General features: G+C 44.1%; 1 protein-coding gene across 2 annotated transcripts; it reads right to left on the bottom strand.

Annotated features, from left to right (window-relative positions):
- Positions 1 to 1,259: 1,259 nt before the first annotated feature.
- Positions 1,260 to 13,260, bottom strand: aldh1l2 (aldehyde dehydrogenase 1 family, member L2). Of its 2 annotated transcripts, none has more exons than XM_027021290.2 (23): positions 13,102 to 13,260; positions 12,035 to 12,179; positions 10,106 to 10,340; positions 9,420 to 9,585; positions 9,206 to 9,307; positions 8,269 to 8,358; positions 7,887 to 8,021; positions 7,409 to 7,534; positions 7,197 to 7,288; positions 6,795 to 6,942; positions 6,517 to 6,636; positions 6,277 to 6,404; positions 5,926 to 6,076; positions 5,748 to 5,818; positions 5,553 to 5,658; positions 5,350 to 5,437; positions 5,103 to 5,196; positions 4,891 to 4,990; positions 4,672 to 4,770; positions 4,216 to 4,381; positions 3,885 to 3,990; positions 3,565 to 3,764; positions 1,260 to 3,453 (listed from the first exon to the last, which is right to left on the bottom strand). In XM_027021290.2, exons 1-23 carry the CDS (start codon positions 13,147 to 13,149, stop codon positions 3,398 to 3,400), a joined length of 2,772 nt encoding a protein of 923 aa, XP_026877091.2. In that variant the 5' UTR covers positions 13,150 to 13,260; the 3' UTR covers positions 1,260 to 3,397. The 2 variants fall into 2 exon arrangements, with proteins under 2 accessions (XP_026877091.2, XP_035384264.1); XM_035528371.1 differs by lacking the exon at positions 13,102 to 13,260 and adding an exon at positions 12,600 to 12,660 and having other exon boundaries at positions 10,106 to 10,203.
- Positions 13,261 to 14,278: the final 1,018 nt, after the last annotated feature.

Here is a 14,278-nt window from a genome sequence, read left to right on the forward strand (position 1 = left end):
AACCTGAACCAAATCTTATTTAACAAGCAAAGTGAAAGCCTTTCAGAGAGTGTGCCGATACACATGAAAGCCAGGACTGAAACCTGGGATTATTCCACGAAATACTGATTTCTGAACTCTTGCAAAAGTTAAAACATTCCTATTTTGCTGTTTAAAAATGAATATGAGCTTGCAAAGAAATTGCATTGTTCAAGGAATTTGGGAGAAATGTTGAAACTTACTCATACTTATAAAGGGCAACAGCAGAGAAAAGGAGTTTTGCAGTAGTCGAGCATACATACACATACACCGGTGACATTATAACCTCCTGCCTAATATGGTGTAGGTTCATCATCATCATCAAGAACTGACTGTTCACTTGTTGCCTAAAATGTTTTACCCTTTGACAGGTTCTACCCCTTGACAAGTAGACCCTGTTACTTGTAGATTTGAATTTTAATCTACCTACACTTAACCAACCATAATTACTAAGTGAAATCAAATGTTTTAGATATATATTTTTATGTTCCAATATACTCATATACCATAGTGTGCAGTAGGATAAAGCATTATAAAGTGGGTCCCCTCTATGCAGGCAGACTACTGCTGGACACTGAAGAGGGACGTTCCTGAGGCCAAATATAGGGAAAAACGTATACTATTATAAATAAGTTTGTACATATTTTAAGTGTAAGAGCAGCCTTACTTAAGAATAAGCAATATATACTGGATGTAAAACTGAATTGCCCTGTCAATTAAAAACTATGCATGATAGAAAACTTCTAAAAGCTCATTCGAATTCAACAGAAAACTACTCTATAACTAGCTTGTTCAACATACATTTACATTTTAGAATAAAATACATCAAATGTAAAATAGAACTTCTTGTCTTCTTAAAATCCAGACTTTTGTTTTTGGTCCATTACGTCTACCTGTTCCACTAATTTTTGCAAACTTCTTTCATCTGTTAAACTCAGGATGAATGGACTCTACCATTTTATCAGGAGGGGGCAATATGAGTCATGTTTTAAAAAACAAAATACTTTCATGAATATAATTTTATTATTGCATGAAATGATGTACTGCTGTGATTACTATATGGTTCAACTAACAACAAAGCTGCAGGAATGACCGTAACAAAGCTATGCATTCGGTTTGAACCATTTCATTCTCAAATCAAAGAATCTATCTTGTAAATATGCGCACTTGAGATTACAGTAGAATTGTAGGCTTCCAAATGAAAGACAGCACTGCTAAAGTAATATAAACACTATAGAAAATTCATAAATCAAATTTAATCTCTGTTGGAAAAACAGCAAATGCAAACAGCGAATATAACACTGTTGCAATAAAAAATACTGTTATCAAGGATGTTACACCAACATACAACATAGCTGAATGTGAAAGGCAGGAGTGTTGATGTTTGACTCTTGAATCGGACTGCCTGTTGCCATTCACTCAACCATTATGAATATTATATTGCATAATTATGAATATTACATTGCATAATTATGAAAATTATATTGCATAATTAGTGATGCAATTACTGTTACAAGTTCTTCTGCTGCTGTGAGCAAATGACACGTTGCACGCCACAAATCATTCAGAAAGATTCTAACCGGCTTCACAAGCCTTTCGACAGTAAAGCGCTAACCTGCATTAAAAGCTTCACAGTGTTTTTAAAAGCAGACGTGTTCTAGCAGCTCTTCAGACACACTACAGACACAAGTACCATCAACCTGGCTCCTGGAGACCTACAAGCCCGATTCTTCCACCCTCGTCAGCCAGACCTGCTCCAACCTCTCTGTGCTGTTTGTTGCAGATGAGCTCCATCTGGATGGGCAGGTTTTTTTAGATGGGAGTTTTTAGTTAGAGCAAAATTTGGTAAGAAGGTTTATCTCACGGAAGACGCCTGGTAAACTCTGAATTAAACCAAACCTGGGAACAGACGACATCACTTTGTGCATGTAGAATTTTCTACAGGGTTTTGGCAATGGATCTCTAAAGCGTAATACAGCTAAACACTTTTGATACACCTCTCAGCTCATCTTTACAGTGGCGGAGGTTTCATTTGAACTTGGGGGTGGGGGGGTGCACACTGCTCACCCCACCCAGCCTCAGTGTGAGCTGGAATTATTGGGACACACACACACATCCCCCCCGTCTGCCCTAAAACGTTCCTAAATTAAAACCTTTCTTATATTTTCCTGATCATGCCAATGGATTACAAGTCACTCTGTATTTCCTCTCTGGAATGGAACATTAATATACATAGAACAATACATTTTTGTTCTCTAGAAATGATATGTATGTATAGTAATGTCAAATGGGATCTGTGAAAGTGGTATGACTAGTAAAAGAAAGCGATAATAATGACAAATAGTTCATGAAGTGGCATGAACATAGAAACACTTTAGCTGGATCATATATTGTGTATGGGTTTACACTCTCCAGCCACTTTATTACACAGCTGTGTCTTGGAGGTCCACCTTCTGATATAAGCCACAGTTGACTGTGTCTGGACCACTCTAGACTCAGGAGCAACGTGACGCCTCAAAACCAGCAGAACACTGGTTCCATGACCCACAACCACACATTCACAGCATTTTGCCAGACGTTTATCCAAAAAAGCTTACAGCAGTACACAATTCAAACCTGTGAGGGTTAAGGGCCTTGCTTAGGGGCCCAACAACAGTACCTTGGCAACAGAGGAGCTTGAACCAGCAACCGCCTGATTACAAGCCCAATACCATAACCGCTGGCCTATAACAGCGCAATGTCTCACTGCTGAGAACGACAAAGATCAGATACTGACCAGTGCTGAGGGCTTGTGATGAATTCCAAAAACTAACAGATGAGCTACAGGCTGTAATCGTACATTTCTAACACACATGTACAAGACAGGTGTACAGGTGTAGTGTCAAATGATTGTAGGTAAACGTAAGTGTTTTGAGTGGCTGGTAAGTGTATGATATAGGAAAGAAGCTACCTTAAAATAGTGTAAAAAAACCCCCCAAAAAAACCTTTCATACCAGATGCTTTGGCAATCACATACTGGCAGTGTCTTGTGGCTCTGATGCCAAAATGAAGAACACAGTGATCCATGTTGTTCACGCAGCATAATTTTACCACACCATTCATTCAACACTTGGAGGTCACAGAGCTGCCGTGGCATGGATAAACAAAATGTTCCTCTCTGAGGATAAAGGCATGTTCTGGAAGCAGACCGATAGAAAAATGTAGGCAAAAACGTTTGGCCTGGCAGGGGGCACTCTTTTGTTGTTTTTTCTTTTCACTCCCAGATCAAACTGGTTGTGAGACGAAGTCTGACCAGTGTGGTGGACGAAGCACGCAACCCACAGTCCTGCCAAACACCTGCCGGTCCTGCCCGAAGTCCAAGGGCAGCATGGGTTTCCTGTCAGTACTCCACCGTCACCGCTTTGGTCCGGAGATACTCATGAAGTGCTTCCTCACCTGCCAAAAAACAGAACAGACACAAGCGCCTGTCAGTTAACCACAGCGCTGGGGCAGAGACACCAGAGGCGTGCGGATATGACCCCTGGGGGTCCTTCCTGGGTCCCTCACCGAGGTCCTTCCCGAAGCCAGATTGCTTGAAGCCCCCGAAGGGCGCTGCCACGTCCGTTTTGTTGTAGGTGTTGATGAAGACGGTTCCCGCCTCCAGCCTCTCGCTGACGTACATGGCCTTGTTAATGTCCCGCGTGAACACCCCAGAGGCCAGGCCGAATTCAGTGTCGTTCGCTCTGCTCAGTACTCCATCCACGTCACTGTGGAAGGGACAGCAGACGTCGGAAAGCACTCATTAATAATCTCTCTGTCTCATTCTTAACATCACGTCCTGCAGAGCCGTGTCTGTCAGCAGACTGAAGCCGGCGATGGTGTCTTACCCGTCCTTAAACTTGGACACCACCATGACGGGACCAAACGACTCCTCTTTAGCAATGAACATGTGATCCTCTACATCCGTGAACACTGTTGGTTCCATGAAATATCCTGCACAAAAGGACACGCGGCAATGAGCATTATGCGTTATGACTTCCTCTATAGTGTCTGACCTAAACGGGAATAGGATAATGGGAAATTCCCAGGAATACGCTGAGCATCCACTAGATAGGACACTATGATAACGACAACTTTAAAGACCAACACTCTTCGCGCGTAGTCTGTCATTTGGTTTCCGAGTCACTGAATCTATCTGTTGTGGGTCTGGGGTCTCACCAGGCCTGTTGACCTGTTTTCCTCCACAGATCAGAGTGGCACCTTCCTTCACACCAGTCTCACAGTACTCCACCAGCTTGTCCAGGTGGGCCTTGTGGTTCTGGGGGCCGTGGTCTGTGGAGCGGTCCAGAGGATCGCCAATCTTCATTTTCTTAATCTCTTCAACCTGGGCAGATGCCAGTAAAGCCAGTAAGCACTGCTGCCATAGGACTGATTGACATATTTCATCCTAGCCTATAATTATTAAACCTATCTGTGTGAACAGAAGTTCAGGATTAATCTTGCAGGGGTACTGGCCATGCCAGATGGATCACTTAACCAAGTCCTGGATGATTTTATTTTGATGTCCTACGGGCTGAATAAAGACAACTTTCGACTCATAAGTATAAATAAAATGATTTAATGAAAATGTTTCTAGTAATATAAATGAAGGGTGTTAATATACGTTTCACCTACCACCCGTCTGATGAACTCATCGTGAATAGACTCCTCCACAAACAGCCGACCTGCAGCTATACAGTTCTCTCCTTTATTAAAGTAAACGGAACTCATACCCTACATAGAAGCGCGCACACACACACACAGAGAAGCACAATAGATAAGAATGATTTCATCCATTTTTTCCCCCAACACATAATTTTTGTAAGCCGTCCTATAGCACTTTTTCCTTCTCACCATCCGCACAGCCTTGTCCAGGTCACAGTCACTGAAGACGATGAGGGGGGATTTGCCTCCCAGCTCAAGTGAGACCTTCTTCAAGTTACTGACGGCACAACTGTGGCAGGAAATGACATCACATTAACAGGGCGCACTTTCAGAACTAACGCTCTGCAGGTTGTGGAGCGTTGGCTTTAATCTGGAATTGTTTGGTTGGTGATTTGAACTACCTCTTCATGATCTGTTTTCCAATGGGGGTAGAGCCGGTGAAGCCCAGCTTACGGATATCAGGGTGATCAGATAACCTCTGACCTACCAGACCGCCTGAGACAGAGATTCCTCATCGTCATCATCGATGTCAAACACCACAGTGAGTTTAAAAGTACTGTGCGGAGATCTACATGCACAGAAGTCAAAGAGAACACTAAGACAGGCCTATAGGTGAGCAAGCACCAGGTGCGGGTCTGCTGGGATTACCTGATCCAGGTAGGATGTTTATCACTCCTTTAGGAATGCCTGCCTTCACCGTCAGCTCCGCAAACTTCAACGCTGTCAGAGGAGTCACCTGCGTTGCAGGTAGAGGTTTATTTGCTTATAACTTGATTCGGACATACCCAGTACCAAGGCCTAATAAAGTGTGAAGTGTGAAGTGGATTTGTTGGGGGAGGTGTGCGCGTCACCTGAGCAGGTTTTAGGACGAGTGTGTTTCCAGCGGCCAGACAGGCTGCACTCTTCCAGGCTAGCATCATTAGAGGATAGTTCCATGGGATCACAATCGCACACACTCTGAGTCACACAGAAAGAGAAACTACAGCAGTGTGCTACATATGCAAGTCCATATTTTTCTCAATATCCACATGGATCCTCACACTCACCCCAGAGGTTCTTTCCTGGTGAAGGTCAGGTTGCGGTTGGGTCGGGCCTGGTTAATGGGTATGGTTGTGCCCTACAGAAGACACAGAAGTAACACAAAGCGAAATCTGGACGCGATATTATTCGTTACAAAGTCACGTATTACATAGCATCGAAGCACAGCCTAAAACACGCGCACACCTGAATCTTGTCACACCAGCCTGCAAAGTATCGGAATGTCTGAATGGACATGCCCACGTGTGTCTTGAGTGCGAGCGTATACACAGCGCCAGAGTCGATGGCTTCGATGGTAGCCAGCTCTTCCTGGTGCTCCTCCATGAGGTCAGCCAGTCTGCACGCACACAGCAGTAGGCACAGACATCGGTGTGTGCGGCGTGCACTCGCTACGAAGGGACGTTAAAGGAACGATCGCCGCACTAACAACAAAGGCAGTCTGAGACACTTGAGGATTTCAGCACTGGCAGTGTGGTGTGGCTGTAAACGCGCAGGGGCAGGGTGGGGCAGGGTGGGGCAGGGTGGGGCAGGGCAGACCTGTATAGCAGCCTGCCACGGTCGCGCTGGTTCATCTTGCCCCAGGGGCCATCTTCGAAGGCTTGTTTGGCAGATGCCACTGCTCTGTCCACATCAGCTACAGACGCAAATGACACCTTACAGATCACCTACAGGGCAAGACCAAAGCGCGCACACACACACACACACACACACACACACAGACATATGTTAGACATGCGAGGATACAAGAGCATGTGCATGCTCGTGTGTGTGACTTACAGAGCCGTCGGTGGGGTTGACGGTGTCGTAAGTCTTTCCGTTTTCTGCATCCTCAAATCGCCCATCAATGAAACACTGGTAAGGCATCTTAAGGGTCATGTTATTGATATCTTTTGTTGCCTGGAGAAAGCAAAAATACCACATGCAACCTCAGATGCATCTAACGACAAAAATATCATTAATGTCAATAATATGTAATGGCATGTTTAAATGCCTGGATAAAGTGAGTGTAGAGTGTTAAGAGAGAGAGAGTGTGTGTGTGTGTGCACGGCACTGACATAACTGACGACCAGCTCCTCCTCCTGGTCCTCTCCTCTCAAACGTCGCACGAACATCTGAACGAACTCCTGGAAGGAAGTGGCCATGTACACGTCCTCGTTCTGCAGCGGCACGCCTGCACACTTCTCTTTGATCTCTTCCACTAGCCTGACGAGGCAGCAAACCAGCAAACCCACAGCCCAACAAACAGCTGCGTTAGCCAGAACTGACGGTAACGAAACACTGAAATTCAGACCTTAGGATGATGGACTGTACAAAGATTCTGCTATATTTGAAAATCTTAAATAAATGTGAATATTATATAAAACCAAGATTGTGTTGTTCTAAGGATAGAGAATGTTAAAGATACAGCAGATCAGACGTTTATTAGACAGAAGATCAAACACAGAGGTCAGACTTACCTGACAACATCCATAGATGCAGCCCCAGACTTAAAGAAATCAGTTGTGTCCTCAATTACATTCACATTACTCAGAATTCCCTTCCAGATCACCTGAATTACAACAGAATATACTGATGTACGGGCCTGTTTGGTCACATTTCTCTCTGTTCTACACAAATATAATATACTGATTTGTGTGTGTCCAACAGCCACAGCCACACACACACACACCCTGATCTCCTCTGCCATCTTCTTCTCTTCCTCAGTCAGCTCCACACTGGTGGTATCTCCTGGTGAGAAGTATCTGGCAGCTGGAATCATCTTTCCATCTTCAAACTGCAGACTCCTCACCTGAAGCTGCTCAAGCAGATTAAAGCAGAACCACAGTGATATAGAACCGCAATTATACAGAATCACAGTTATATACAACCACAATTATACAGAACCACAGTTACACAGAACCACAGTTACACAAGTGTATACAAATTTAATCATATAGTAATCATACTATGGGCTGACTGCAGTTAATGCATGAATGCATCAAGGTCCTGTTTAAAGTCAGTGTTACTGCAAACAAGTTCCCTTACGAGCCACTGAATCCTGTGTCAAATATGTTTAGCATATTCCCGGAGGTTTTAATGAGTCACATGTCATTGAAATAATAATTTCTGCTGTCATTTCTGTGTGTGTTGGTGTGTGTGCTGCTCACCGCTTTGCTGTCAGAGCCAAAAAGCACAAGGCCTGAGCTGGTGATGAGTCCAGGCTGCGATGCACCCTCAACCTCCAGGGGCCGACCTCCAGGAACCGAGCCGTTCAGCATTAACGAGCCATACAGTGTCACGGGCTGCAGAAAGCAAGACGCATCGTGTGGTGGTTAGTGTGTGTTTAGAGAAAAAGTGACCAATGACAGTGTAGGGGGTGTGTGTAGGAGACTTGAGAGAATTATCGTGTAGGGGGTTTGTGTAGGAGACCTCAGAGAATGACGGTGTAGGAGGTATGTGGAGGAGACCTTCTCTGCTGAAGTACTGTGAGCCAGCACATCTGCATGCCTTGTGTGTACCAACCCCTGCATGCACACTGATGGCACACACCTGGCCTTGGATGACTGCCCATGCTCCTGGGACCTTATCATGGCCACGGATCCAGTTGTGGATGGCTTCAGCAGGCTGATCCAGGTTCACCTGTGGAGAGCGAGCGAGAGCACAGTGAACATGAAGTAGGTGCAACCACTTACACAACGTTGCTGGTAGTGCCAGCGCTCACATGTCCTGGCAACAACAATAGGCATGGCAAATGGAAGAGAAGTTCAGATCACATAGTTACTTCAGCAGACATTTGCTACACAAATTTCAAGTTTCTTAACGTTCTTAAAAGTTATTTTTTAAAGTTTTTTTTAAGTTTAAAAATAGTTATTCAAAAATGCTTTGAACTTTTATATAGACTAGACTGCGAAGAGCTACGTGCTGGGCACTCTGCAGAAGTACAGACCCAAAGAAATCTGATCCTGACAGACCATTACAATCTCATCTGACAAAGAATTCTCAGATAACAAGCATAGCATTATTCAGATTAGCCATAACAAAACTGACTGTCATGCCTGGTTCCTTTCACACACTGAAACTGTACATTTCTCTGTCTAGAATCGACAATTTAGTTTTAAAACACTCTATGACTTGATTTACTTCTCAATTAGCATTTTTTTAAAAGTGGATATCATTAAACATTACGCTGCTTGCTTAGAACACATATCTGTGTTTCAGAAATGAAAAACAATCTCTTATTCTGAACTTATTAAACTGAAGTTGCATCCTTTGAATTTTAGGACACAGAAGTGTGCAGAGCACTGACAATTAAAAACACGACACTAAACTTCTCTCCATGTCAGGGAAAAACACTCTTTAGACTGTATCCATCCAACCCCTCGGCACAGTATTATAGCATGTTTCTAGGTACACTAATTACTATCATGGCCCAAGACCGATAACGTTTGGGATAGTGTGTGTGTGTGTGTGTGTGTGTGTGTGCTACCTTGGCATTCGATTTCTTTTGGATGCCTTCATAGCTGGCTCCCTCCTCTGGCTGAGGGATCCTGGGTGCTTTGCCATCAGCGACGAGCTGCACAGCCTCCACCTGAAAAACACATTCATGCAGCTGAGTAGCAGTGAGTCTGTATCAGCGTTGCAGACGTTTTCAGAGGTCTTTACAGGCAGACTGCTGCTGTAGCGTCTGCGGGTGTGGTCACCATGGCTTTGATGCCCTCTGGAAAGAGGAAGCGGTTGTAGAGTGTGTCCACGGTGTCGTTGGGCTCCACATCACACTCCTTCTGCAGCAGGATGGGACCGGTGTCCAAACCGTCATCAGCCCAGAACACAGAGAAGCCTGCCTTCTTATCTCCCTCGATCAGAGTCCTGCGCACACACAGACAATACGAACAGGAAGACAAGCACTAGTCTGCCAGTATAATAATGTTCTTATATGGTTACTTCTACAAAGTGCTCTGTGTGTCTTCCTGCTAATATTTCTGATAGTAACATTTTCAGATGTAACACATATGAACATTATCAACTACACCTCAAGGTTGGAAGAGCCTTCCTCAGAATCTTTAATTATTTTCTACTTACCCATTTTAAAAATTCCCCTAACCATAAACCATGAGAATTTTATAATTCCCCTTCCCCTAATCCTACAATCCTACATCCTTTGGTTACATTTAGAATATCCAGGCACCCGGAAGGAAATCTCAACTTTCTGAACCTGAAATGTTTCTGAGAAACTGGTTATGTTTTAGGGCTATGTAAAATAACCATATATATGATTATATGTACAAAATACATGCTGTGACAATGTTACCCCCCCCCCCCACACACACACACACACACCCACACACACACAAGCACACCCACACCCACACCTACACACATCTCTCACCAGTTGATGGCAGAGGCCCCCCTGTGCTTGGGGAGAATGGAGGGGTGGTAGATGATGGAGCCGTGTTTGGGGTAGTTGATCACTGTCATGGGGATGAACTGGGAGCAAAATGGCATGACGTTGAGCTCGGCTCCCACGGCTTTGTAGGCCTCCACAACCTCTGCAATCGGCTCGCCCTTCACACGCCAGCGGGGGAACTTGAAGACCGGCGTGCCGTCTTTCTCTGCCACTGTGGCTGGGGGGTGCGTTTAACACACAGCAGCAGAGCCGGTAAGGACGTGACGCCGTCCACCAGAGTGCAGGTTTCGCAACAGGAATAAAACGGGCTGCATGCCTAAACTGAGCTGCTAACGTGTGGCCACCAACGTGTTTTGTGGTATAAAAATATGTCATAAGAGACTAGTCTGGCTCTTTAACTGACTAGCGTAGCATATGTCAGCATTGGGTTGGTTATGCGCGTGAGGATCAGGGCTGTTCACCAAGTTGATCATAACCCACACGAGTGGGAGATGTTTATACTCCACTGCACTTCGCTGCACTGGGGCCTGTTCATGCAGGCCCGGAGTACTTAGATATCGCTCACAGGTTCAGGGCACAGCTAAGAGATGCGCTCTCTTGCACTGACGTACAACTGCATCAAGTAAACAATATAGAAACACACTTTCTAACTTAGGACAGAAAGGACGTGTGTGTGTCTGTGTGTGTGTATGTGTGATCAAAGATGTTTCATCTCACTGCTTCTTTTAGCTCCTGTGGTCATTACACAGGACCAGCTGGTCCAGTGTATTCCTTGACAATAACTGCACATACCTCCACACACTCACATTATCTAGCCTTTACAATGGGAATTTAAATGGGCTTCATCTTAAATTACACAGAAGACTGATTCTGTTAGCAATTATTATAAAATACTAACAGCCTTAATTGGCTTTTCAACTATTTTCAACTATTCAGAGTCATTTAAAATATTCAACGAGGAACCCAAAATAAAAGGATGCCTGTCCCTGAAGGAAGGCTCTGAGCCTGAGAAGTGAGAATCTAAGGAGGGATACCATCAAGATACCACTGACCCCCGAGGCTTTGTGAAGCCCTTTTATACGCAGAGAATAATCTGATGGTGAATCTGCCGATCACTGATTGGCAGCTTGTGGCCTCCCTCTAGTGGCTGGAGGCCTGCACTGCAAGCGGCCCTATATAGGAAGGCCAGTATTTCTTTTCGTATTTGTCCATTTACTCTCTGTCTCTACTGGGTCTCTCTTCTACACTGCCTCTCCTTAGTCAAACTGAGGTAATATGCTTTTCAAACAGCCAGAGGTGGGTAGTGTAGCATAAAACTATGTTCCCATTTTATTATTTCAATGAAATAATAACTGGGGATTATTATCTTTGAAAAGTAGCTCACCGATAAGGAGCAGAAGTGAAGAATACGATAAAAAGAAAACAACTCAAATGCTGACTTACATGTATGGATGTAACGTAATACTTTAGGACATGCAGAACCTATTAACATCGCAGTTGACGTTTCTCAGGTGGCATCTCAAAGTGAGAGGTGTGACCAACAACAAAGGCGCTCGGACAAAGTCACCATCAGAGCACAATGAGATTAAATGCAAAAATAAAATTAGCATTTAACCGTGACTACAATATATCTTTAAAAAGTAGAATAAAACATACATCTGTGAGAATAAAGAAATTAAAATATGCAGGAAAGTACAAATATTTCCATTTTACACTTTTAAAGTTGTTTAAAGAAAACAAGCAAATGTAACTAATTACAACCCCACGACACAAACACCCAATAAATCTTCTCTGTAACGTGGTTGCCGTCTGTGTAAAGTTTAACAGGAATATCCCCGTGTGCTCTGGTTTGGGACAGTCCCACCTGCTCATTTCTAAACTCAGTGTAGCCCCTGGAGTCCTGCCACTCACCCAGGGGGTCCGCTTTGCCATCCTTATCCGGAACAGTGAACACACCCACCACCTTATGGCCCTGCTTGCGGAGGCCCGTGTACACCTCCTGTCCGAACAGGCTCTGGCCGATCAAGGCGAGGTTCAGCTTATTTTGGAGTTTGGCCTGTGAGAAGCAGGACACAGGAGTGGATCACTTACAGTTGGCATGCAGCAAAACTAGTCAAGTCAGGAAAGGCATTTATTTACGTTATTACGTTGTGGTTTTTTGTTGTTGTTGTTGTTGCCTGCGTGTTACGGCTTGTAATAAGCCGTTATTGCCTTTTGGGCGCAATAAAGTAAATAGCTAGCTAGTTTCCTGAACGTGGTTATGCACAGGTAATGCACTGGAGCTCGGGTGAGAATCTTTAAATGACGCCCAAAATGTGCCACTTGCAGATAGTGAGACTTCTCGACAAAGATAAAGGCTTGTGACTTCCATGAATGTAACGCTAGCTAACATAATAGGACAGCGTCCAGTGTTGCCAAATATGTGCCACTGTCATTTAACTAGTATTACATTTGATGTGCAGCTACAAGCGCTTACTCGATAGGCAACGGGATTTTCGCCAGTTGCTCATGCAACTGATCGGAGAGATGTCTCGAGGTAACCTGACCACAAGCTGCCTCTACTGGAGTAGCGGAGTGGAGCAACGTGGCGATCGCCTATCCAGGACCGGCTACGCCAGCCAAGCTAAAGCTAGCTAAAGTAGCTCCTCTTGCCTTCAAACGTCGCATTTACACCGAGAGGTCGTTGATTTAACTATCTAGATCGCAGTGCTCTAAATGTCTCCAGCTGAGCACCCAAGTGCCCAGGGTAAGACAGATTTCGCTGACAGATCGGAGAAATTTCACATCCGCTTTGCTGTAGCTGCAGCCCGTCGCTCGTTCCACTGCAGCGGGGTTTATTTATAGCTCCAGCTTGTTAAACTGTGCATGCATTGACTATCCAGCTTGTTAAACCTTTCGCGCATTGATGCAGCAATCATTCGATTTAACAGGGAAACAGCCAACGTTAGCACACAGACGCAGTATCAACGTTTACTCACATAGCTTGTAGAGAATTTCCTAATGACCGTATTAGCCGCCCACAGCATGTCAAAAAAAAAATGTGCAAACGTTAAAACTAGACACCGAATTAAAGTCCAACGTGAGCGTTAAACACGCGCTTGCGACGACGCACACGCGCTTGTGAGCGTATCGGTGAGTGGCAGCGCAACAGCCGTCGCGAGGGGCCGCGCGCGCGTCCACGTGTATCACCCCAAACAGCTGTTGCATACACCCTAACATTCACAGAGACCTTATATTAGACAAAGTGTAGCAAAGGTGATTGTGATTTTTTAAAATTGGTTTACGCATACGTTTGGTGTGAGAAGCGTTTATGCAATCAGCGTGACATTGGAGTCGATGTTTTTTTGTCCTGTAGAGCCTCACCTCCTTCCCACACCACTGAATTAGCATAATCATTGTTTCTACTGTAGTTAGACCAGGTCAAGGCCAGAGAAAGAGGTTTCTATTACTGCTATTATTACATGTTTACTACTAGCGAAATATAACAAGAAGATGCAGTAGCCTAGAAATGTGTCAGTTAAATAACTGATGGTGAGAACATACATTCATATTTCACACAGGTTTTTCACTACAGAGTCTGTGATGTGGCTTATGCCCACACCACGTTGTAATCAGGTGGAGCAGTTATAAAGATCAGTACTAATAATAACCTCTAATCAGACAGCAATTTGGCCTTATGACTCAGATCAGATCACCAGAAACAGGTTCCCATCATGCAAAGGTACATGTCATATTGTATCGTATTCTTGATTACTCTGACCAAACTCTTTTTAAATTTTTACTTTCGTATGAAGTTTAACACAGACTTGGTTGTGGTTATATCCAAATACATTTTTAGATCAGTGTCTCTGACTGTGTGTCCCTGTTTTTAAATACGTGTGTCAGTACATCTAACATGATAATCTATCAGTTATAGATGACTAATCAGTAATATATTGATATGAGTGAGCAATCACAGAGAGCAAGTTTCATTATACAGTATAACCAGAGCAGTCATCTCCATCAGAAAGAACTAGCCACAGTAACACACTTTGCAAGGTGAATGAAGAGAATGTCAAAGCCTACAACTATTCATGTCTCAGGTAACCTCACTTTTTCATACCTGTATTAAGTTAATTATTGGTAATTGTCTATTGTGTTTAAGCAGTCATTTCA

This window comes from Electrophorus electricus, chromosome 7 (genome assembly GCF_013358815.1).
Source record: "Electrophorus electricus isolate fEleEle1 chromosome 7, fEleEle1.pri, whole genome shotgun sequence".
Lineage (NCBI taxonomy): Eukaryota > Metazoa > Chordata > Actinopteri > Gymnotiformes > Gymnotidae > Electrophorus > Electrophorus electricus.

Bases quoted from the DNA above. Each gene is read 5' to 3' on its own strand.
- aldh1l2 (XM_027021290.2), bottom strand. From the start codon at position 13,149: ATGCTGTGGGCGGCTAATACGGTCATTAGGAAATTCTCTACAAGCTAT. The intron at 7,535-7,886 runs GTGAGCAGCACA...CTGCTTGAGCAG, and splicing joins TTGGCTCTGACAGCAAAGCG to CTTCAGGTGAGGAGTCTGCA. The intron at 6,405-6,516 runs GTAAGTCACACA...CTTGCCCTGTAG, and splicing joins TCAACCCCACCGACGGCTCT to GTGATCTGTAAGGTGTCATT.